This window comes from Chiroxiphia lanceolata, chromosome 1, assembly GCF_009829145.1.
Source record: "Chiroxiphia lanceolata isolate bChiLan1 chromosome 1, bChiLan1.pri, whole genome shotgun sequence".
Classification (NCBI taxonomy): Eukaryota; Metazoa; Chordata; class Aves; order Passeriformes; family Pipridae; genus Chiroxiphia; species Chiroxiphia lanceolata.
This window is the reverse complement of record NC_045637.1, coordinates 120,199,171-120,224,393: the sequence shown is the minus strand read 5'-3', so window position 1 is coordinate 120,224,393 and position 25,223 is coordinate 120,199,171. Positions and strand designations below refer to the sequence as shown.

General features: G+C 41.5%; 2 protein-coding genes across 3 annotated transcripts in view; one reads left to right on the top strand and one right to left on the bottom strand.

Moving 5' to 3' along the window:
- The window catches only part of PLEKHA8 (pleckstrin homology domain containing A8), a 49,870-nt gene extending 27,925 nt beyond the window's left edge, over nucleotides 1-21,945 (top strand). Inside the window, exon 14 of the mRNA XM_032707548.1 lies at nucleotides 21,796-21,945. Within this exon, the coding sequence (XP_032563439.1) occupies nucleotides 21,796-21,930 (135 nt within the window). The 3' untranslated portion in view covers nucleotides 21,931-21,945. The remainder of the gene's footprint in view (nucleotides 1-21,795) is intronic.
- The window catches only part of COLQ (collagen like tail subunit of asymmetric acetylcholinesterase), a 43,727-nt gene continuing 30,869 nt past the window's right edge, over nucleotides 12,366-25,223 (bottom strand). For both annotated transcript variants that reach the window (XM_032707561.1, XM_032707571.1), the window contains exons 13-17: nucleotides 24,511-24,650; nucleotides 21,531-21,650; nucleotides 20,839-20,959; nucleotides 18,500-18,602; nucleotides 12,366-16,458 (exon numbers count right to left, since the gene is read on the bottom strand). In XM_032707561.1, the coding sequence (XP_032563452.1) occupies nucleotides 16,389-16,458; nucleotides 18,500-18,602; nucleotides 20,839-20,959; nucleotides 21,531-21,650; nucleotides 24,511-24,650 (554 nt within the window). In that variant the 3' untranslated portion in view covers nucleotides 12,366-16,388. The remainder of the gene's footprint in view (nucleotides 16,459-18,499; nucleotides 18,603-20,838; nucleotides 20,960-21,530; nucleotides 21,651-24,510; nucleotides 24,651-25,223) is intronic.

Sequence of the window (25,223 nt, the reverse complement as noted above, 5' to 3'; positions counted from 1 at the left end):
TGTGAGTGAGTATCAAAAGCTTTGCTGGAGTCCAAAAAGATTACATCTACTGGCTTTCCTGGATCAGCTAGGTGGGTTACCCTGTCGTAGAAGGAAGTCAGGTTCAACAAGCAGGATTTTTCCCTCATGAAATCATGCTGGCTGTGACCAATGACTGCGTTGTCCTCCAAATGTTTTTCAATACCTCCCAGAATAATCTTTTCCGTAATTTTAGCAGGCACTGAAGTGACGCTGACAAACCTGTAGTTTCCAGGGTCTTCCTTCTTCCCCTTTGTGAAATATTTAAAGAGTCTGGCTTCATTGTTCTGTCATTTTCTCTGAGTTGTACCTATGTGTAGTCCCTACATAAGCCAAGAGGGATCAGCAGGAATCAGGTTTTAGTTTTTTGGATTCTCTTAAATTAAATAGTACATGTTTTGAGTACAAAGCCAAAACTTTTGACCAAAGCTCTATTCAATTATTTCACTACGCCCAGTGCTAAAAATGAAGCAGAGGGCTTTTGGTATTCAACTGTCTACTTCTTCTAAGAATGAATACAAAGAAACCACCCCTGCAGTAAAACAACCAACTCTCCACCCTCTGTGGTTTTCTCAAGGTTTTCAGCTGTTCTGTGAGAAACTTTGCCCTAACAGTTTTTAACTTAATGCTCTGGAAAGGTAATGGAGACCACATTTCCACAAAATATCAGCTGGGTTAAAGGGAGACCAGGAAGAGATCCCTCTTCTCTAGAAATTAACTGTCAGATCATGATGAAAATTGATTTCCCTTTTTGCTCTTAAATTTTTCCAGTAGCAGGAAAGTGTATTCAGCACTTAAAATATTTGGAGGTATTTTTGAGTTTTTTGTTTGGTTGGTTTGGTTTGGTTCTTAACTATCAGGAGAACCACTAGTTTTTTAAGTGTGCTTCAGACCTGTTGTTTGTTGCAAAAAATCAGGAAGCTATATTTCATAGGTAAAGAACTTAACCACTAGCTTCAGCAATTAGTAATTTCTTACTCTCTTCCATCTTCTAAGAGAGAGCCTTCTACACTGCGTATCTTCTGATCAGCGTGGCATCCTGCCTCAGAGCAGGCTTTCCCGTCTTGCCCTTCTGTGTAAAATTGGTCTTTCTGAACTCTGGAGTTGGTGCTTAAGAAAATTCTTAGGAGACCGTGGCTTCAGGAAACCCCTGTGTACTTGTTGTTAAATGGGAGACTTTCAGAGAAGACATTGAGCAAGGTCTCCTTGCCTTCAAAACTTGCACTTCACCATGCACTGCTCTTGCAGTTAAGCACTTCAAGACTTACGAATGCTATCTTTGCAGTCAAACAACCACTGAGAAAGAAACCCATGCAGTGTGTTGCAGAGCTGAACTCCAGGTTGTACCTTCTGAGGATGCAATAGATCAGATGGCCAAGTGGAAGCAAATGCACTGCTAGACAACGCACCTTCTTTTCCTGTGGTGTCAGTTTGGCAAGCAGAGTGGATGGCTTTGGATTTTAATAATTGTAGAGAACAAGCAACTAATTTTTGGCCTTCAAATTTAGAATTGGAGAGAAGGTCGGTGTTTCCCGCTTGATTTGTTTGGTTTGTTCATTAGTTAGGGTTGTTTTCTTTGTTGTATTTGTTTTGTTTTTTTTTAAAGGCTGACATTTAAGAACAACTGACCTGCATACTGGTAAAGATCCATATGACTTAGATAACAGCACCCTTGCTCTGTATACTTTATATGAACTGCTTTGGTTTCTTAAATTGCGCTAAAGTTTTGCATCCCTTTCCTTTAGAAATGCTTTTGGCTGTTTCCTGCAGTGTCTAACAGTTGCATATTCTCAGAGATTTTACTTATCCGTGGTGAAATAAGAGTAATCACAGCCTTACCATAGGGGGAGTAAGGCTGCTTTTTTGTGAAGTTAGTGTAGCTGAGTGTAGAACTCTGATACAGCATATGACATGGGCAGTGTCTGTCCAGTGCACATCCTTGCTGAGACATGGTAAATCCCAAAGCAATCTGATAAAAGTGCTATCTTGTACTGAATAATGACAGCATATTTGAATAGAGGTTATGAACCCATCTTTGTTACATAGCATCACTGGCATTAGATCAGAGCTCTCAAGTAGTTCCAGTCAAGTTCTGTTAGCAATGGGATGCTTTTATTTATTTTATTTATTTTATTGTTAATTTTTTAAAACAAACTGTGTTTTGGAGCCCCCTCTGCTATTTTAAGACACCATACTCAGTTCCATATTGAAGTTCTGTGATGTTATAATTCTAGAATATGAACTGCATACTCAAGTGCTTTGGTGTAAACTTAAGCACATCTTGACACTGTTATACTGTGGGTCTCCCTTTAACAGATGCACTGAAAGTTAAGGGCCATATACCTTCACTTACAAGCTTTTTGTAAAGCATCATCAGGATATAGGCTACAGCTGTTTGCTTTTAAAATGTTTCATGGTTTGAAAAGTGTCACTTGGTTGACTGGATGTATAAAAAGTATGCCCAAAATATGCACCAGTTGTTTGCAGCGTGCTTTGGCAAAGGGGTGTGAACCATTATAGAAAACAGTGTTGCATATGTCCCTGTGCTGGACCTTCCAACCCTTTCTTTTTGGTATCACTTCAGCTTTTGTGAAAAGCTTTAAAGAACCTTAAACTGCCTTTCGGACACCTGGAAAGATCATTAGCATGTTCCCACCCAGCTGTCTTTCCCTCTTCCTCAGCCTAGTATTTTCTTTCCATGCACTGTCCTCTGCTTTACTATCAGAGCTGTTGATGTCGAAGCATCTCTCTATAAGAATTCAAAGCAGGAAGTTTTGTAAGGGATACAAATATAAACTTGGAAACTCAGACCTGAATTCTTTGGCAGGCAACAAGACATACAGATGGAGAATGTGCTACTTTTCTCTGAAGTTTCACCCTGAGTTGACATTTTACCGGGAAAACCACACTACTTTAAATTTGATTTCATTAATGAAATTTAAATTGGGGCACTTCAGATTTGGAAGTTCTGCCTCATAGAAGTGAAAGCACGGGGGTTTTGGTTTTGCTGTTTTATTTTTTTTATTATTTAATTTTTATTTTTTTTCTCTGGCCTGCATAGTGCAGATAACATAACAAAATAAAAAGGGTGGGAGTGGGGATAACAGAATTCAAGCCTTGCGTGCACCTTCTGTAGCCCCTTGGTGAACAAACCCTGCAAACTACTGAATGCTCTAGGCAATATAAAATCACCCTTGTGCATAAGAGGTATCATAGCATATTTTGGCTCTGAGTAAACCCAGGCTGTAGCTGATGCTCCTTACAGCTTACATGAGGATTTAAGCACTTGCTTTGAAGTTCCATGTCCATATTATGCTTCACTTAAACACACATGGACCATCCCACTGGCACGCAGTTTTCTTCAAAATGTAGTCTTTGATTGTCATTGTTAATATCCCTTCCTTGGTATAGGATTTCTCCCCCCATACACTCCAGATGTGTTAAAGGTTTCATATTTTTGCATATGAAACATCCTTGTTTTCATTTCCTGATTTCTGTTTAACACTGTGTGTTAACTTTCTTTTGCTTTGCAGCATTCGAGGGGTCCAAAACTTGATTCCTTTATTTAAAGCAATTTTGAAAGTTTGAGATTTACATCTACTTGAAACTAAACAAGTAAATTGCATTCCAGAATACAGGAATCAAACTGAAAACCAAGGCAGCTTGCTTTTATGGTTTCCTGTTTTCTTTTTTCAAGCTGATTTTGGGCATACATTTTATCAATGTCAAGCTGAGTTTACCGCAAGTCTTACTTTACTTACTAAAATGCATTATATACATACTAAAATACACTGAAAGATGAAGAGAAGGTATATTGCCTCACACTTTAAATTTACTGAATTCTAAGGGCTTGTTCATGCCCCCAAAATCACCTCTCTGTATAAGCATGACACAAACTGTGCTGTCATAAGCAGTTCAGTCTGAAATACTCTGAAGTTTCCAGTATGCATCATCTCTCAAATCATACAGCATCTGTCTCTTCTTTTGGAGCATTGTTAAGACTTTTGTCAGACTTTTATATTATTTCATTATAATAAACTTATTTTAAATAAGCATGTTTTAAAATCTCGTTTTCTCCTTGCATGGATTTTGTTTCTTTTATTACAATATGGTGCTCCTCAAGAGGACTGCATCTGTTCTGGTTACTGTGTGGACAGTCAAAACCGGTATGTTTCTGGTTCATAGAAACTACCTGTAGGTATATTTGTATGAAGAATGTTGACACACATGGAGGCTGTTCAGATTACGAGAATAAAAGCTGTGTCTGGCATGATTGTGGGTCCCTGGCCAGTGTAGAAGATTGTAGTTACAAAACCTAGCCTGGCAGTGTGAGAGGAATTACTGTTTTCATGTATTATTTGTCCTTCTTTTGCGTGGTCTTGAATCTCTTCCATAGAGATTTCAAAGACTTCAGAAATTCCTGTGTGGTTGTCTTTAGATGCAGATGAAGACTAGTGCTCTTTAATGCGGGTCTAACATCTCCCTTTCTTCCCTTTTCTTTCTTTCTCTCCTTATAAACACAGTGTGGACCTTACAGCAGATCTGTGGTACCCAGTCGTGTCTCTCTAGCGAGGGCAAGTACCTCTGTTAAATGTCAACAACGAGTTGGAGGTCTGGGACCCAGCAGAGGCATTTTCTCAGCTGCAGAAGAGCAGATGAGACAAGTCCCTGCCTGTGTCTGACCAGCCCTGTGGCAGGGGAAGGATGCATGTATCCTGTTGCAGCAGCACTGCTTAGCTACAGCTGGCTGTCTCCCGTGGGATACAGGAAACTGATTCCTTCTAATTGCAGTAGGCCCCAGAGCATCATCCTGCAAAGGCCAAGAGTTGCTTTTGCTTCAGCAAGGACTGAGCTCTGGCAGGAGCCTCAAACGCATCATCACTGTATCTCAACTGCTGGGGCTGAGCTGGCAGGTAGCTGGGCACCTCAGTGAGGAACTAATAGTTCAGAAAGCCTTCCAGGGCAGAGGTCACATTCCTCTTTTACCACTGCAGGGTTTCAGTCACCTTCTCCTTCCTAAGGAAATGAGCAGGTTATCAGTCATGATACCCTGTCAGTTCCAGCTAAATAACAACAGTTGTGTTACGGATGCATTTAGAGGTTTCTCTGAGACCTGTCTCGGCCCTATTCCATGGGCATGTGGAAATGACTTGTCATGTTCATTGCAGCTATGGCACAGATTGCTTTGCTCACCTGAAGCATCAGCTGTGCCACAATCAGAGTCCATTTCACTTTCTGACCTGGCAGCTCCTCTGAAGCCCCACTTTTACATGTCACAGTTAGATGGTAGAGCTCTGTCCTACACAAAGTCAGCACTTCTGGTGTTGGTATCCACGCTGTCTTACACTGCAGTAGACAACTGTAGCTTTTCACACCAAAACAAAGAGGGTGTACATAGAGACACTGAAAGAGGTACAGAGTCCATCAAAACTTCCCTCACATGCAGTGTTAAAATGAACTGTTTTCTTTTCTCACTTGAGATCACAGGATGATGTTCTAGCAGAAAGATGAGGTTTTAGCTTTCCATACAGACATGCGAGAGACAAATTGAACAAATGTCTGTTTTCACCAGAGAAGCAGTGATTTGCAACTTGCTGCAGCCAGGCAGACAACTTCTTTCCATTGACATTTCTGGACTGGAAGAGGAGGAGGGATATGTTTGGGGGCCGTCATGTATCACGGTGTCCAGTGACCTGCCCCTTGACTGTCAGTACTTTGACAAAACCCATAAGCTAATGCCTCAAAGCCTGGCTTCTACCTGTGAGCTGCAATATTGATTTGTCAACCAGCACTGTAGTGCTCTATTGTACAGCTGAAATGTGTCCATGAGCAGAGGGAGCAGGATATGTTGGCTGTGGCAAGGAGGTCTGCAGCTGTGCGGAGGGACTGTGAGCGCAGTTGTTGGTCTCCTCTGCAAAATGCCTTGTTCTAAACAACCCAACACAGACCAGCAGTACTTCACAGACATGTTCTAATAGAAATCCCATACACAAAAGGATACCTCCCAGGGAAGTGTCACCTCACTACAACTGCCACTGATTAAGAAAAGCAAATCTGTTGCCATTACAGGATCCCAAATGAATATCTTCCCAGGGAAAAACCCGCCATGTTAATTAGTAAAGGTCAGGAAGTGTAAGAATAGCTGCTAAATTCCCGTTCCTCCAGAAATCTAGATCCATGGTTCAAAATTAAAAATGCCGTTCTGAATGTGTAGGGTTCATAGGAGCATATAGGTGCTGCTGTTAAAATAGAAAGGTCAAAGAGGACACATTAGATTCAATAATGATCAAAATATCCATTAATATTGGTTTCTTAGGGTTCTCCTATATGGATAAAACCTATGTTTTCTAAATTTAAGAGGAAAAGGCAATGCAAGCTCACAGCACTATGACCAATGCAATGAGGCAGAGTGAAACCTTTACTGGGTTGGTTTCTCTTTAGCCCATCTGAAAACTCTGCTATGCTGGGGACAGTGTGGGGCTGGCTTGCAGTTTTGCTGCCCTATGGGAAATACAGTGCTACTGAAATGCAGAATATGGGCCCATAGTTCAGTGCTACAGCAAAACATGGAGTATAGGTTTTAAACTCCATTTTTATGTGTTTATACAAAGTTGTTCCCTGAATTGTAGCCATGACGAGAAAAGTTTTCTTTGTCATTTGAGGACTAGTGGAATATGTGTCAAGCACAAGTACGAGGACTAAGAAAAGGAGTTGCAGGAGATACTGCAGTATGTCAGACACTTCTAGACATTGGTGCAACCAAGCTAAGTGTCTGTCCATCTGGAATATTTCTTCCAAAATATTACCATGTGTTTTTCAATATATTGACCCAAATATATGTGTTAATTAACAGATATTTATTCCTCTCCTTTTGTGTCTACCACAGGTTTTAGATTTGTTTCTTGTGTGTTACCATTAAAAAAAAAAACAAATCAGTCTTAGAAAGCTTCCCTGCCCTACCAGAAGCTGCACTGATGGTAGTGCAGGCTCAACCCCCAGTTTTGGGGATTAGGGTAATAGGCTTTTCCAAGTTTTGGTGTGTTCTTACATTCCCCTAACCTTCACCTTATACCAACCTATATTACTTTGCTGGTGTTCTGGTATAATCTCCTCAGGGTCTTCCACTGTTTATCCACTGCTTTAGTGAGATGTCACCATTAGTGCAGGAGTTCTGCAGGCAGCAGGAGAAGCTGAAATTGGTGATACTGGTTTCCTTCCAGAGCTGTCAGCCAAGGAGTCACTAAGATGCTGCTTCCCTGAATGGGTCCTGGTGCCAACCAACAGCATTTGGCCACTTTCCAAGTGTGTACCTAACTGCTTTCAGCAAGATACACTGGTGTGTGGCCTGTGCAAAGTCCTGCAGTGATGCCGAAGAGAAAACAGCTCACTGTTTTCTCAAAATCAAACAGATCTGAGACTTCAGAATGCATTTTGCATCAATTTGTTTGCACCAGGGCTCCTGCTCCAGCTATGGCATTCTGCCAAAATAATTTCCAATCAGTTTAGCATCTGTTTCCAGTGTTGGTATCACCAGCTCATCTGTAGTCTTCAGAGACCAGACGTGCCTCACATAGTTTCCTTTCCTATAGGTCATAGTTTTCCACTTGCTTTCTTGCTTAGCAGCTGGTACCCAACCTCCTTCCTGCAGGCAGGAGGAAGCCAGTACCGTTCAGCCTGTGCAGCCTCTACTGTGCTGCCTCCCGTCGCCCACCCTGCTTGCTCCCCAACATGACATTTGAGCTGTGGTCTCAGGTATTCGACACTCACTGAGCCCGACACTCCACGTCCCACACACTGAGCAACAACCAGCTTTCCCAAACCAACAACTTTGGCACAAAGAACAGGCAGCTTTTTGAGGTGTTTGCAGTGGGGTGCTATGGGTGTCTCTGTGAAACCTGTGCCCCTCTGAGTGCTGGGGTGAGCTGGGAGAGCTTTCTTGCCAAAAACACAGTGGGAGACCCTTGTCAAGAGAAAGAGGCCCACTCTCCTGCACAGAGCTTCATTCTGTCCCCCTGGCCCTGGTATGAGGCACTGACAGCCCTACCTCAGCAGATGTGCCAGCCAGGCGCAGGAACCTTCTTGTACATGCTTTTCCCCTTGTCAGGAACACACTGAATGTTCCAGTCACTCACTGGATCCCGACAGGACATTTCACAATTTATTTCCTTCAATCCAGCTTACTGAATTCCTTTTTCCCGCTAGTCTGTTAAGGATCTATATTCTCTCACCTTTAAATTACAGTGCACTCTCAGTGTATAAATAGTCATTGTTACTTATACTGCCTCACGCTTCATCAGTCACCTTGAGCAGGCTTCTCTCCCCTGGGGCTCAAACCAGCCCCTGGACAGAATCTGGGGAAAACCCCAGACTATTTCAAAGCACTTAAATCAGCCAGCCCAAAAGTTTCTTCATATGGCACTTTGTTTTCTTATATCAGTCTTTTACTTGTGTGGAGAGTTCATACATCCAGGCTATGCTAGTTCTGAAATAGGACTCTCTCTTGTCCAAGCTCTTCTGCTTTGGATAAAGTAATTAAATATTAATTTACATTTTCTTAACCCTATATTATTAGCCAATGTTCACAGCCTGTATGTACCTGTTATCCATACAAGGAATGGATTTATCTGTCCACATTTGTATTTTTTTTCGTCCACTGACCATCTCAAATGGAGCTCTGCTTTCTGCTCTATTGATAGAGATGCGTAAAAACACATAAAAGCAGGATATTCCTGCACAAATAGAAATTGTAAAACCAGCTATTTGTTATCACCCTTTTTATTAAAACAGAAAGAAGCAAAGAAATAATCTGCTGAGAGAGTCCCACCTTAAAGAACTTTTCTTACAAGCTTCAAAGTTTGGAGAAACCAAGGGAGGGTCTGGAAAGTTGCCTTGCTTTATATCCCTAAATAAATAGACATGTATGACCATCTTGGTAAATCACAGCTGTCAAGCATGTGTCTCAGCCTCAGTGACAACCTTCAGTTGAGCCACAAACGGTGAGGGTGTGGAGGAGAACTCCTTCCACTCCCAAATCCTGGTGCAATGCATCTGCCATGGATACAGCAGTGAAACTTGGACTTGAATGTTGCAAGGAAGGAGAGAAACCTGAGCCACCTGGCATCACCCTACAGTGCTGCAGATGGCCCCTTTGCTGAGACATCCTCACGGCCTTTTGGGGGGTTTTGCATGTCAAGGGAAGCTTTACCTCTCTTTACCCTGCAGCTGGAGTCCCACCATCCACAGGGCTGCAAAATACAGGGGCAGTACTGGTAAAGAGAGGATGGGTTTCCTCTTCCAAATGGCCTAAGAGACTGCTGAGTGCAGAAGGAATAATCCCATTATTTACATGTCCTTAGGGCTTGGTTCTTCCTTACCTGTACCCAGTACAAACTCCATAATGTCAAGCTATTTGCCCCATGGGCCAGTCACAGCAATTCAATCCTCCTGCCATGTGGTTACTCCCTGACAAACCTACGGGACATTATTGCTTATCAAATAATGTGGTAGTGTGGAGCAGAGAACAAATATTTGACATGTTTAAATTAGCATAGCAGCTTGGTCTCAGACAGTTTAACACAGAGCTTGCTTACCCAAGGCAGCAACAGGTACAACTCTCCAGGCTTTATTTAGAAGCTGTAATCCTGCAGCATTTCACACCAGATAATGTCTTGCTAAAAAAGTCCTGGCACAGAGCAAGCCTCTTTGCCCCTCACTGCACCCACCAAGACCAGTGAGATGGCCAGCATTACCCCACTGGTCCCACGCCTCTGCTTTGGGTTTGCTGCTGGGTTTGACAACTAATCTCTGGTCAAATGACGGCAAAACAGTGATGTGTCCCTACGGTCACCAGATGGTTTATGATGGTTTGTCTGAATGTACTGGAGCATGAAAGCTTAAATCCATCTTTTTATTGTACTTTACAACCAGACTCCCTGTGGGTCTTGGCCCATAATATGCACATTTCAACAGACCACTTCTAGACAATTCAGTTGCCTGAACTATTCCTTGTTCCTTGTCTCTAATCAGTCATTCTCCCCTTTAAATCTGCTAACAACTCAAAACCTAAGCAATCCTCAATATTCTCTTTCTTTGCACACCCTGTCTTCAGAGCAGTAGTGCCAGGTAGGTAAGATGTCAAACCCATCATAAATTTATAGAAGAAATTATATTGCTATAAACTGTCAGCATTGCCAGTTTCCTCTGCATTCCATTTGCCAATCAAATAACCTTCAAGAGGAAGGCATCGGAAGGACCAAACATAACGTGCCCCAAATATCTGGCTGGCTCAGGGCAGCCTCTCCCAACTTATGCATGGTAAGTTTTGTTGGGGAACTTGGCTAATTGAAATGAGAAGGGCAGCAAACAACAGGAGATCTTTTCTTCCAAACAAAATTAATCACTAAAAAGTTTCTGGACCCCTATGATGGGATTGGGGAACACATGGGGTCCCCAAGGTATTCTCTGCTTGTTCCACCAACTTGGAGATGCTCTGCTTAAGAGAGCAAAGGAAAATAAATGTTACATGCCTGCATTTTCAAGTCTTAAACCAGCATTCAGTAGTGGTTCGGTGGAAAATACCATTGGGTGCTGCTTCCTCCTGGAAGGGTGACAGTGAATAACTGTCAACCCCTCCTTCTCCAACCCCTCACCTTTACCCTGCACAGAGGATGCTGCAGACCCTGACAGGACTCTAACTCCTCTCCAGGATGAATCTTGAAAGCTTCCTCCATACCTGGCACAAAGGTCAAAGTCATCTTGCCATGGGCTTGAATTTAATGCTGATGTCAGTTTGTTCACTTATTAAATGGTGACACTTAAGACTGGCTAAGAGAGGATCATCAGTTACTGAGTTTCTAAATATACTAAACATGCTGCTGTGTGTGTAGGTTAATGTTACCTTCTCTTCCTCCTGGCTGATTTATTGTGCCATTAGCTCAGATTCCTGCTCTGTCAAGCCTCTGTGTTTGTTGTTGCACATCAGCCAGGCAGGCTCCCAGCTGCACCTGCAAAACAGCTCAGGGAGTGCTTTGTCCTTTCCTGTCCTTTGTCCTGCAGGAGATGTCACCAGTACTATTAGCCCTGGGAACTGCCCAGCAGACAGCTTTTCCTGAAGAAGATGAGATGCTCTGATGCATGTGTGGCAGCATGAGACCCCTTCCCACTCTGACCGCAAGGGCCAGAGTGGCTCCTGGTCCATGCAGTGCCCTGCTGCACCTCTTGGCTTTGCTATCAGAGGCTTTAATGGCTTCAGCTCTTTCTCCCTCCTTTCCAAAGAAAATCCTGAGCAGCAGTCCATGCAGAGAGGGCTGCTTGTTCAGCAGTGCATGGAAAGGCAGTAGCAAAATACAGCTATTTAAACCCTATTCTCTCTCAAGAAGATTATGCATCCAAACTAGACCCTCCATCAGATGCTCAGGAAACTGTCAGAGTGAATTAGGAACCCTAAAAGGCCAGGGCTGTAACTCAGTGCCTTTTAAGTGCCAAGATTTTGTTGGTAGTGGAGGGAGGGAAGTAGCCACTAATGTAATTTCCAGCAAGAATACACTCCTCTAATATAATTTGGCCTGGCCACCCTTTCAAATGCAGCCTTTCCTCAGCTGGCCTGGTTCAGGGCCATCCTCTTAAATGCCCCAGTAATTACTGATGCAATGAAAACATGTGCCCAGGCTTTGCTCTGGCCTTTTCAGCCCTGGAGTGACACCAGCTTTCAACATAGAGCACATTGCTGAGCATGTAACTGGACACATAAATACGGGGGGGGGGAGGGAGGAGTGTTTGCTGACTATGTTCAGTAAAGACACAAATGGTCCTTTGCTCAGGCTTTGTTCCTTTTTTGTCTTTGGTTAAGGTTTGGCAGTGCTCTGATGGTCTGCAAGTTGCATGGTCCCTTACCAGATTAATAAGCATCAGTTACTCTGATCCAAATTCCTGATCCAAATTTTAATTTCACCAGTTGCCTGCTTTAGTTGTCTTTTTGCCAGCACCTTATGCTGCTGGAAGCAGAGTTCGTTAGCCTGTTACTCTGTGCTTTCCTTGAAAGGGAATGGTTTCCAGGGAAGAAACACTTGCCCTGCCATATCCATCTCCTTAGGCAAAAACTATCAGAGGAAGAAATTGAAAGTATGTCAGAAAGTGGTCTCTGTTCCCTCACCCTTTGTGAATTAAAACATGATTTTTTCAACAGCTCTTCAAAGATCTCCTTGCAGCATTGTGCCTGATACACTCTAATATCACCAAAGAATCACAGAACAGCACTGATATACTTCTCTTAGGTTAATTTTGGTCATCTTTATTTAATACATCTCCTGATTGTATGTGGCAGCTAAGTGTCAAAGCTGTTGAACTGTCCCCAAAAGCAGTTAGCTGGGGACTTATTACTATTATTCCTCATAAACAGGTGGTGCTCAAGGACAGTGACTATTCTGGGGGATTCCCACTTTAAGGATAACCACCAATCCCCTCTCCCTTTATCTTAATCAGTGGGACTGAAGTATTTGCACCATGCAATTTTTAGAAGGTAAGAACTGTGAACAAGGGGCTTTACTGTGACATTTACAGGGCTGTAACAAGCAGAAGATGTTAGAAAAAGGATGAAGTGAAAGACTGAAAGAGAAGCTGACGAAACCCAGAGCCCGCAGAGCAGTGAGGGCATTGCAGAGTTTTGGAGAAGCTACAAAGGATATGAACTTTGGTGCCATTAAAGGAAACCACAAGAAGAAAGAAAGGAGGAGATGAGGTGCATGGTCAGATTTAAGGGCAAGGACAGCATTGACAGCTACAATTTTGAATGATTTGAAGTGAAGAAAGAAATGACGTAGGCATTTGGGAAGCCAGAGAGGTGAGTGTCACAGAAGCCAAGCTTTTAGAAAGGACAGGCAGAAAATATACCACTCCAAAGACTCATTCATTCTCTGTCTGTCAATACACTTCCATTTCCCCCGGGGACAGGCAGCACTGCCCTTTTCTAGGATGCCCTGTTATACAAAAAAGCCTTGGTCCAACAGATTTGCAAGCTGCTACAGCAAGGCAGTACCCTCTTCCCGAAGCCTGGGTGCCAGCTGCTGCAAGTGTCTGAACCCTAGGTGCCAACATCAGCATTCCCATTGTCCATCAGCATACTGTGCTGTTGCTTTCTGATTTGCAGCTATCAACTCAGCCTCTGGTAGGAGTTACAAAGCAGCCAGTACATTATCAGGTAGCAGGAGGAGATAATCCCCCAAACCACAACCCAAAGCCTTATTAAAAACCAGTACATTACAGATTCCAATCAGAAATCAGTGAAAGGGGTGCTGTTCTGCTCATGGCGTGTTGCATGGGTCAGTTTGGGGCTGAGGCAGCAGCAAGCCCGGGAGCAGGAATGCATGCATTCCCAGACTGTGATGCGCGTCAGTGTGCCTGCACAGAGCTGGATCCAACGGCAGGCAGGGAGAGGCAGATGGCATGGAAAAGGAGGTACTGGGGTTTTTCCTTCCCCAGCATATTAAACTAGATAATTATATTTAAAAACTGTGGTTTTAAACCCAAAATTAAATAAGTGAAAGTAAGGAGATAGGGGAACTAAGGTAGCATGATTTATTGACATGAGCTGCTAATATACGCAGTAGGTAATTACACATGTTTAATCATACATTAAGTGCAAGCTGGATTTTCGGTATACATTAATACAGTGCATGACATAAGATCCTAATGGTTTTGTACTTGCCTAGAGTTGCATACTAATCATTAGAAAACTCTCCCACAAGCAATTTGCTGCTACACAAGGCCTTGGAACTGAAATATCCCAATTAACTTTTGAACCTGTCTTGGCACAATGTGTAAAGAAACTCAGAGAAGGAGGGAAGACAACTCGCAGCAGACCAGGGCACCACCCAGCTGAAGAATCCCCAAATAATGATAAATCAGGTATGTCAGAAATAAGGATGAAGGATTTCTTTTGCAGCCTTTTAAATCACATATACTTAACACCTTCCCAGGTGTCTTTTTCATGCTTTATCATCTGAGGGGAATAAGGCAGTAACATAGTATGAAGCGGGTTTTTTTGTTTCCTTACATTTTACATTGCTTTCTTTCTGTTAAGATACCAAATTGTTTGTGTTGTATTAATAAAGTCCATTTTAAATCCATGACTTACAAATGTCCTCAGACTGACCAGACTAATAGGCCCTTTCCTGAGCATGTGCATCACAGTACAGTTTTACCTAGGCAATCACATCTCCTGTTTACATATTCTACAATCTTAGCTCTGTTACTTTAATGCCCTTTGAAGGTAGGGAGCTTTTAATTAAAAATGATTGAACTTGAAACTGAAAGGCCAGTGGGATTACCAAATTTCTCAGAGATTCCAGCCTTTTGGGGAGTAGAGATGAACTCCTTGGAGAAGGTGAGGAGTTCAGATGAAGTGTCTCCAAGCCCAGGATGGTAACACCTAGCAGATCTCTGGGGGCTGGCCAGCAATCAAGGGAACCTCTCAGCGTATGCTCCTGTGTGGCAGGGTGTTGCTGGAACCTGCTGCTTCCACAAGCACAAGAGATTAAAAGGCATCTGTGCTAGTGCCCAGATTTTCAGAGTTTGTGGCAAGTTTCTTGCCCCAGTGGTTCCTTGACCTTTTATTAAGACCTCAGTTAAAAAAAAAAAAAAAATAAATTTGAGCTATTGAACTGGGCTACAAATGCTGGTGGCTTGGCTTCATAGTGACACAAATAGCCCAGGTAAGTGATAGTTATGAAGAGTACACTAATATTCTTTCTTTTTTTTACCAGTGATTGGTGGTTTTCAGTATAATTTTGGAAATCCATAGCTAAAGTCTTTTAGGTAGGTGGTAAAAGTTGCATGCATTTCTTGATTACGTTAATGCATTATAATTATAAAGCAACATCCACATTTACTTAACCTTTGTGGAAATGCCAGTGTAAGTGCAGCTGTTGCAGTGCTTTCACTGGTACAGATAAGTCACACATTTCACAGAGTCCTGAGCAAGATTTACCACAAAGCAGAAAAGAGTGGCTTGTATGAAAATAATGACTAGATTTAAGGCTTTTAGTCCTGAATTCTGCACATCCTTTGTTTCATTTGCTGTTATAGACACTTTTTCATGTAAGATTTAATAGGCTTCCCCATGTGAAATATGCTCTTTAATACTTGCTAGTAAATAAGTATATAATTACCCTGATTCCTATCAGAGCTAATATAGTTGAGTGAACTTTCTGGAAAAAAACCCAAAAACCAAAAAACATGTACATTGCACAACATGAATGAGTATCCATAAACACACTACTCCAAGATTTGATTTACAGCAATACAAAAGTGAGCACATACACTGGGAGTATCCCAGACACAATAGTGGAAACAGCGAGTGGAGAAGGGGAGAGGACAGTGTATAACTGGTAGTTGAATGATGATGGTCAGGTGGACAAGGGGATAAAAATGAAGAGACCCTCCAGTGTAGACACCAGAGTGAAAGTAATGTGCATGTGGTCATGCTGTGATTTCAGGCAGGTCACCGATGCTGTCGCAGCCCCTTGGGGTCAGGCAGTGTCCAGCCAGCTCCGCGCAGAGGTAAAACATAGGGAAATAGGTTCCTTCTTTATCTTCCCTCCTTGTCTGATTTTATCCTGGGAGAGAACTTCTTGGCTATTTCACAGTTTATTTGTGCAGTTTGTCCTTTGTTGTGGTCTGTGTTGCAGGCCTCCTGTGACTGCTTGCATTTCCATGCATGCACACGAGAGACACACAGGGACAAATGCCTCCACCTGAAAGTGAAGTTAACCAGCTTTTTTGGCTGATTTGTTGATTCTGGAATCACTTACTGAAGGGCCTCTACTCCTTTCACCCTTGAAAGGAGTATTGTTAAGCTTAATGTCGCTGAAGTCATCATTGGTGATACAACATTTGCAAAGTTCACATTGTAATAAAAGAGAAAGTCCCTATAAACACCACATTCAAGATATGCTTCGTGTTTATGCTGGGAAGGGTTAAAGACAAAACCTCTGAAGAGCCTATATCTGGGTTTAACAGTACTGACTAGAGGTAATTGTTACACAATATTTCTGGTTGATGAAACTCAGTTTCCAGTAGCTTAATGTTGCTTTGTGATGGAGAGCAAGTTGCCATCCACAGCTGCATAAAAGTCTTACTGGCACACACTGTTTGACATTTCTCTATTAAGACAGGATGCAGTGGTCCTATTTTTTCCCAATCTGACGATTTTTAAAAAAGAAAAATATCTCCAAATGGCCATCAGCAGCATGACGTCTATTTGTTTTCACACAGAGGTGGGTGGGGTGTTTTTTCAGTCCCAGTCCTTCTTGGTTAGATGATAGTGTAGCACCTACCACCCTGCTACAAGTGGGATGCTACCCACCTCCACTCCTTCATGTGAAGTATCGACACTGTGTGGAGTCAATGTAGCAATAAGAAGTGCATCGCAATTTTCCATAAGACCTAAAATAAAAGAGAATATTTCAGTTTCAAAATATGCTACAGTTCACATTATATGGTTTCTGGATGTAACTATCTGTAGAAGTGAAGAAGATCAGAACATGTCATATGGAGTAACATATGGGAACCAAAAAAAGAGGGTAATTTCTATCATGCTCCACTGTGTTCTCCTTTGTCAGCAAAATAAGAGTCCAGGAGAAACCACGAGTGAAGGTTTAACTTCCAGTAATGTCAATTAAAAAAATAAAATCCCCATTGACAGTAGGACTTGAGCATTACGTGGGAGTGGATGCAGAAGGCCTTGGTGCCCACGGGAACTATGTAATGAAATATCTGAGGTTCTGAGATAAGTGTTTTTCCAGTTACTCCCAATAGCTTCAGCAGGTGTTACTGTGCCTGTCCTTTAACTTATTTTTCATGTACTTGAGATAATGAGAGTGACACATTCCCACCTTTGAAATAAAATAAAATAAAACAAAGTAAATGGAGGGGTCCTTGCAAAATAAGGAAAACCAGAGATTTTTGTTTCTCTACTGACTTAAACTGAACTGTAGTGACTACCCACTGAAGACCTGACCAGAGACATTAATAAGCATTTTAATGAGTTTTTATTGCTGACATATGTCTAAGTGAATAATCCACAGTGCCAAGATGTGGACTAAGCAGCCTTAATACTATGTCCTTGGATAACCCACATTCTCAGACCAACGTAAAATATAAAGTGAGGATGTGTGATAGGAGGAGGAGAAGTTTGTGGGCTGGAAAGAGTAGAAAATGGAAAAATAAGTTACGGCAGAGTTCTTGGAGGAAAGGTTGCTTTGGGATGAAACTCCCATGTGAGTGCCATGCTCACATACTCAGCCCACTTTACTCGTGATTCACAGCTTTTTCTTTAGTTTGGCAGATAATTTTCAGACTACACACGCAAAAAATAAAGAACCTTAGTTGCTCTTCACAACTTGAATATATGCAAAGTGAAATTTATAAAATTTTCTCAAGCTTTTGTGGTGCTATCTTTTGCACCAAACTTCAGACTTTTAGAAGGGAAGGTTTTTGCAGTAGAAAACAGCTCCACACCGCCTGAAGATGATACCTCTGTAAAATGTTTCAGGTTTGCAGGTTTACTCGTCTGGATTTTAGTAATCTTTTACACCGGGAGTGCTCCAACAATTACAATGGAAGGATTAGCACAGCACTTAATTTACAAAGACATCCTGTGGTTTCTTATTCCTGTCAATTAGCACATCATTGTTCCCTGAGTGATGAGGGCTCTGTTCATAATTTAATTTGCAAATTAATTGTTTCCTGTTAGCCAGTAACAATACCTGACAGTTAAATAGAGGTGCTGCTGTTGGAGGAAAAAGGCTGACCAGAGGAAGCTGCTTAAACAAAGGCAGAGAAGGCAAGTCAACAATAAGCAGATGTTTCAAATGAAGGACATTGCTAAGCAGATGCATGGCTTTGCATCTGTCGGCAGTGAATTTCCTACTCTTTGGAAAAGCTGACAGATGCCCAGTGGATTCAGAAGCAAAGATACCCCTAGAGTACTAATTAACGAAAAAGGCAGCGGGAGGTCCGTTGGAGCATGAGGGTTTGGGTCTTTTTTTTCTTTCAGTGCGATCATCTCCTCCTCATCGTTTTTCCTACTCTTGCTATGTCATCGGTAGTCGCTAATGCAATGATGATGTGACCAAATGAGGAAATCTTGGCAAGAAATGGGCATATATATGTCTATGTGATCTTCGCTCATTTTGTACAGTAAGAAGCATATGCTTATTACTGAGAAACGAGATTTAGTCCTTAAAGTAAATGATATGCAGAAATAATTTGATAGACTCTATCTTCCCCACCTGCCTGTAGTGGTCCCAGTAGAAAAAGTTTTAAGTGGGTGATACTACTCTGTTTTAAAGCTAGCAAAGAGAAAAAAGAAAGAAAACATACACACGCAAAAACCAAACCAAAAAACCAAACACACAAAAAATCCCCAACCAACCAACCAACCAAGAAAAACCTCAAATCAAAGCTAAGACCCTCTCATACATACCCAGGGAGATATGTTCTACATGTCAAATATCCAAAATCCTTCCCATCACAGTCTTCAACCCCCTCATGCCTGTAGCCATCTCCACAGTAAGCACGGCGGCATCCTAGTGAAAAACAAAGAAACACCTTCAAGGCTCTTCATATGTAAAAGGAACAGGTAAAGTAAGTGGAACTAGATTTTTAAGAGTTAAGTATTAAACAAGGACTGTCTTAGGAGAAGCAATATTCTTCACTATAAAGAATGAGCTTTTTTTAGCCTAATTTCAATGACCAAGAGAAAGAATGAATAAATACTAAAAATAATTACTACAGAATCACCAATTACAACAGCATTTATTTTAAAAATTATTATTGCCTTAGATAATTACTATCAAAACAAGTTAAGGGAAACATCAAATACAGTTAACATAAATGACCTGGAGAGGGTCCCAATCTCAAAAAAAACCCACCCTGAGGTCATTAAGTGGTTTGAAAATCCCATCCCAGACCTTTCCCCAATATTGCACAATATCTATATATGTCTACTGTGAGTTCCCACCGTGAACAGAATTATGCAGATGTATTGCCTGTCTATTAAAAAAAAGAAAAAAAAAAGGTATGTAATGATTGATAAAAATGTGGTTTTCCCTCTGTTGACTCCTACTGAATGTGAGTCAGACTTGTGACATTTTTTCATGGTGACTGACATGTAGGCTGCAGTAATTTTGGGGAATTTTTGCCATTTTAGCAATAGGACTTTGCTTTTGATATCTTCAGCATATTGAGAATGACTTTATAACTTGAACAAACTCATTTAGTTAAAATGCCTTTGACATCTTCTGGGAAAATCCATTGCTATTAAGCAAAGGATTGAAAGGACACTCAGGAACAGGAAATTTATGAGAGTTAAAGTGGGTTATTTACAAATAGAAATGATTAATTATTTGCACCAAGGATGTGTTTGTTAGAAATTAATGCTTCTAAGACTAACAAGCCTATTTTACACTTAAATGCACTTAACATTTGGTTAGCCTTTTTCTTTTGGTTCAGTCCCAAGAGAAGAATGATGACAATGTGCTCATTTCCAAGTGACTTAATGATTACTCTTTGGGTCACATCACTGTTAGAAACCTATGTATTGCAAGGCCTCAATTGCCCAGTGTGTAGCACAGAGAACACGATGTGCCCTCAGACACACAATGTACAATTTTGCAGGCACTAGAACTAATGAGCACTATTTTCCCACATGGTTGTTCCCCACAGTTGACTGCAAATTCTAATTGAATCATTTTCTCATATCTGGAGACTGGACAGATCCTGCTCTCCCTCTCTCTGTATTACTCTGCAGTCAGGCAAACTTAGAGGAGCTTTTATTTATGTGTCTCCCTATGCCTGTTGTGATTGAACTGCATTTGAAATCTCATTCCTGTTGTCACTGAGAAGTTGGCTGGGATTCTGGAGTTATAAGGGGGAGGGTGGTGATGGAAGGTGGATGGAGAAACTCACATAGAGTATGGCTGCATACACTTTGTTTTCAAAGTCAGGTTAAAAAATAGAAGGATACATAAATAAAAAATGACATTTTCAATGTTGGCTGATACTGTTCTAACATGTGAAGAAGCATCCCTTTGCTAGAATCAGAAGAGTACCAAACCTGCTATGTGGGGAAGGTGTAGTGCTGCGCTCTGGGGAAGGATTCAAGCCATAAAAGTAACTGAGGGGGAGAAGATTACCACAGCTGCTTGAATGCTTATATGCTCTTTGCTATCCAAACCCAGCAAAATAGAAGGAAGATTGAGTAGACAAGAATTAAATGTTGTATAAACCTAATGGTGAAGGTAGCGGGCTAACATGTTCCCTATGCAAGTGAATAACAAAATCCAAAGCAGTGTTTCTGGACCCAGGATCTAGTTTACTATAAGACACAGCCAGCTTCAGTGTCTATCCCAAGGGTTCTGGTGCACTGCAAAGGTATGCTACATCTTTTAGACAGAGAGCTGGCAGTCCCTGGGGAAAGTGTGTATGTAAACCAGCTGCTGAATTTGGCCCCTGAAATGCTGTGTTTTGGCTCTGACTGCAGGCACCTCTGCTCAGTAAGGTACACAGTCCTCTGTGAGGATGTGTGAGAAGTACCTGTTGCCATCTCTGTCTTATGCTGGTGTGTCCCATCCACATACATGAAAGACCTCAGTTTTCACACTGTGGCCATTGTGCCCCCCTTTCCCTGTGCCTGCGCTTGATTCACAAACCACACAAGCTCTCCTGAGTGAAACGCTTGTGTGATTTACACAGAACCCTGTAGGAACAACTAATGCACCTTCCCTGGTAGAAAGAAGCCTCTCTTGGTGCACTGTAACTTACTTATACAGTCATCGGTCACAACCGCATTGCCATCGTCACACTCTTCCCCGTCCTGTACGATCCCATCTCCACAGGTACCACTATCCTCAAAGCGGTAATCCACAGGATAGAAAGGGGTGAGCTGACCAAACAAACACACAGTGGTTACTGAACCAGACCAGGAGCAGCCTGGCTAGCAAGCAGAGTTGAAGGGCTGTGGGAGGCAGATCCTGCTAGTTGGTGGTTCACAGAGTTTATACAGAATCTGATTCAAAGTCTAGTGGATACAGGAAGGATCCTGCTGCTGATTTCAGTGGGACTTAGCTTAGCACCTTGAAGCAATAAGGAAACACGTGGGTTTGGTTTGCAGGGTTTATGTTCTTTGTACCCTAGTGAATTTTGCCTTATTTTGTATTAAATAAAAAATGGTCTTTACTACCTTAATTCCCCAAACTCTGCCCCAGTTTGTTCACCAGTGGAACCTGGTTCAAAGAGAGGTCAGCAAAACCTGCAAGAGTGCTGAGTTAATGCCTCAGTATTTAAGACTCCTGTGAACAAAATTCACAGAATTATGTACATTTGTGGCACTGCTGAAAAATGAGCTTTTTCTCAATTTTTTTAATTGATTTTGTATGACATTTTAAGTACAGAAGTATGTTCTGTATTTCAAAATGAAATATACACTCACGAGTTTTCTGAGACCATATTTTCACCTGGACTGGGAGCCATCCAAAGGTATCCTTGAAATACAAAGATCTCTGATCTCTTCTAAAAGCTAAGGCATTTTCAGTGTTTAACCGGTCCAATTCTTCTTGATTATTCACCACAAAAATCTGGGGCACAGAAAAAGAAGTGATTGGTAACCCTCTCAAGAAGTTTTTTTGATTGTCACAGAACTGAGTTTTGTCAACCGGCATAGGAATCTGCAAATAGGTAAATAATTACACAGAAAAATGGTTTGATTGTCTTCTGAAACAGGATGGTGTGAGAACTTACACCCATGGACTGCCAGACCACAAGAGGCTCCTGGTAAGAAGAGATCCAAGTTTCCAAAGGAGAATGGTCTTCTCTGAGCACCCAGCTATGACTCCGATGGCCCCAATTTCAAAATGAATATCCACAGATAAGGGTCATTCAAATACCTCTGCACAGTCATTGCTGAGAAGAACTGCCAGGTGCTCAAACGGTTTGATGCTGGAACAATTGCAAAATCCATAGGGGCACAAGTGCTTTTTGTGGGTTTATCTACAACTATTTAAGACATGGTCACTACAAATTAAATGATACATGGCTCAAGACAACCTTCACTTATCTTTTGCTACTGTGTTTAGATTTAATTTGCATTAAAATACATGTTTCTTTATAGTATATATTTTTTTCTAGAGCCAAGTCTTCAATTAAACCGAAAAAAATTAGTTCAAAATGGAAAAATCAGGACAAGTTTTGCATACCCAATTTTTAATGTCTCATGTGAAATTGGATGTAAGAGGCATTAGAACACAGTCTCTTCCTTAGAGAAGGAAGCTGCTTCTCTTCCAAAGCAGCTTAATCAATTTAATTTTTGCAAGATTCAAACCATTTTTAAATTAAGAAAAAGCAAGAGTGCTTCTGAGCAAAATGGATTTAGGGTTGAGTCTGACTCCCACCAGCATAAACAGAACTGGCTCTTTTAAAAACAAATTACCCTGAAATTTTTACATAACAGAATAATTCCATAGCTCTGGACAAAGGCCAATTTCATTAAATAAGCATTGAATAAAAATGCCTTCAGCTTGAATGAAAGAAAGCAAAGAAATAGGAAGTCAGCAAAGAAATGATTCTGTAATTGCGTTCAGGAGCTCACGGCCCAGCCCCAGAGCTGCCATTTCTCTTGAAATCAATAGCAGATCTGTGCTCTCTGAAACTCTCTATTACAGTTACTGGCCTTTGAAATTGCAAAAGATTTAAAAACCGGAATGAACCTTAGCCAGTGATGGAAAAACAGCTCTGTGTTTCTCAGTCTCGGCCCTCCTCTGGCAGTGCTGGCATTGGAGGAGCTGGCGGGTGCATGGGTGATAGCACCGAGGATGTGCTGCAGTTGGATGCTGCTTTGGCAAACCCTGGGACACAGGGATTGGGGCACAGAGCACCATCTCTCTGTCTTTTTCATGTGCAGCTATGGAAATCCTGACAATAGTTTTCAAGTGGTACAAGGCAGGCTTCAAAGATGCTACGTGGGGATCTGAACAGAATAAACAATAGTGATGTTTAAGTTCCTGCTCTTTACACTCGAGGAAGTAAAACAAATAGGGTGGGCAGGTGAAGAGGGAGCACTGCTCTGCAAGTGCTCCACTTCCAGAGCTAGGCCTTGCCTCTTTGCCATCCCACATTCCTGAGAACAAAATAGCATTCAATCATCATCATATGAGGGCTCATAGCAGTAGCGTATGGTACTTCTATTTTAGGTAGCTACACTCTCTTTACTATCTTTTAAGATCTAGTATGAAACTGTACCTGAAGGAGAAGGAGGGTAGTAAGACCTACAAATAATATTGTGAGCCTTATACCTTTTCCTATGAGTTCTCGAGGCTGTGAAGTACAACAGTTTTTCTGCAATAGCATACAGTGTGATGTCATATGCACCTTTATTTCAGTGCTTTTGTCACAGTTTTGTAATGCAACACTGCCAAGGGTGGGAGCAGCTTGCAAGACTTGCCATGCAGTCATTCAAAGACTGACTTCAATGACCCAGTTTAATGGACAGTGTTGTTAGTATGTCCCTTTCACACACTGTAACAGCTTTCTGACAACGTGAATGGAGATGTTAACTAAGCTAACTGCTGCTTATTGACATTCATAGACAACCAGAGACTGCACAGTTTCCACTTGCATGAGTGGAGTGGCTGGGCTATGCTGATACACAGCAGCAAGGTAACATCTTCATTGCTGTCTAAGTGCTACAATGCCAAGGGCCAAAGGCAGGGCCTAGATGAAGGAAAATGATATAAATAGTATTTACAAAACCCAGAGAAATCAGAGATTTCACTTTTCACCAATGTCTTGTTCTTTAAAGTATTTTGTCCAACTTGCTCATAAAAATGCTTTCATGGCTAGAGATGGAAATTAGCTACATAAAGTGTATGTCTACAGACAGGAGTTCAGAAATCTGATTCCCGTGGTTTGTAGAAATTCCTTTTGTTTCAAGGTAGAGGGTCTATACTTTGGTAGAAAGTTCTATTGTATATGCTCATTACTTGACCCCAATATTCAATTCTGAAATCACCTTCTTTGTAGAAGAAGATATCAAAACAAACAAACTAATAAACAAGAAACTGACCAATCTTGAAATTTTGATTTAATGAAATAAAAATAAAATAAAAAAAAATAATGAAGTAAAAATAGCAGATTAAGTATGTACAGTACTAGATGAAAGAGAGAATCCTCAGGCTTAAAAGGGATTTGTAAACATGTGCTACCTTACCGATGGTTTGAAACAGCTGCATTTCAGCACATGAATCATACAACCCTCAGACCAGTTATGAGACCAAAGTCTTTTGCACCAGCTGGATCTCAGAGGTTTTGTATACTAGAAATCACACATTTCCCACATACAGACATCTTCCATGTCAAACCCAAGATATTAGTGAGTACACGACCTCTTACAATAAAAGCACTTAAGGACCGCTCACATCCCCTCCCAGAAAATCCGCTTACCGCAGGAACTTTCGGATAGCTGTGTCCAAACACAGATTCCTCATACGACGGGTTACTCATATGTTGTGGATTTCTGCAGAGACATCTCCCTGGGGGCCCTGGAAGTCCTCTTTCCCCCTTTGGTCCTATTGTGAATTGCCCTAGTAAGCAAAGTACCAGGTTGTCTTGTTATGAATTTAATAGACAAAACACAAACACAGCCTTAATGGGAAAACTACAGGTCAGGTGGATATATACAATTACCCAAGTTTTCATATATGCACATGCCCCACTAAATCCAGTGGGAATTGAGGGGAAGGATTACCAGAACCACTAATTCCAGTAATTCTGGAAAAAGATCCCAGTTTGTACCACAGTCATTTTATTTCAGAATATCTCAGCCTTTTAAATTTTTCTACCAGTTTTAGAGAAGAAGAGAGAGAACATTTGCCAGGAATAAATGTCAACCTGTTTGAAACTACAGAAATTCAGGACCGGATGAAGACACAGATTACAGCATCTGTGCACCAAGTTTTGTAGACTCAGTCTCTGTATGCATCTACAACGCTTTGGACTTGTGTATTTCTACAACCACTTGAGCAATGCTGTTACAGAGGTTTCTGTACAGGAAAATCCATCTAGAAATACAGGAGTTCTACAACTAAACATTGAAAAATGTTTTTTGACTTTCAAACTTTGGCAAGGATGCACTGTTCTGCAAAATTAGACTATGA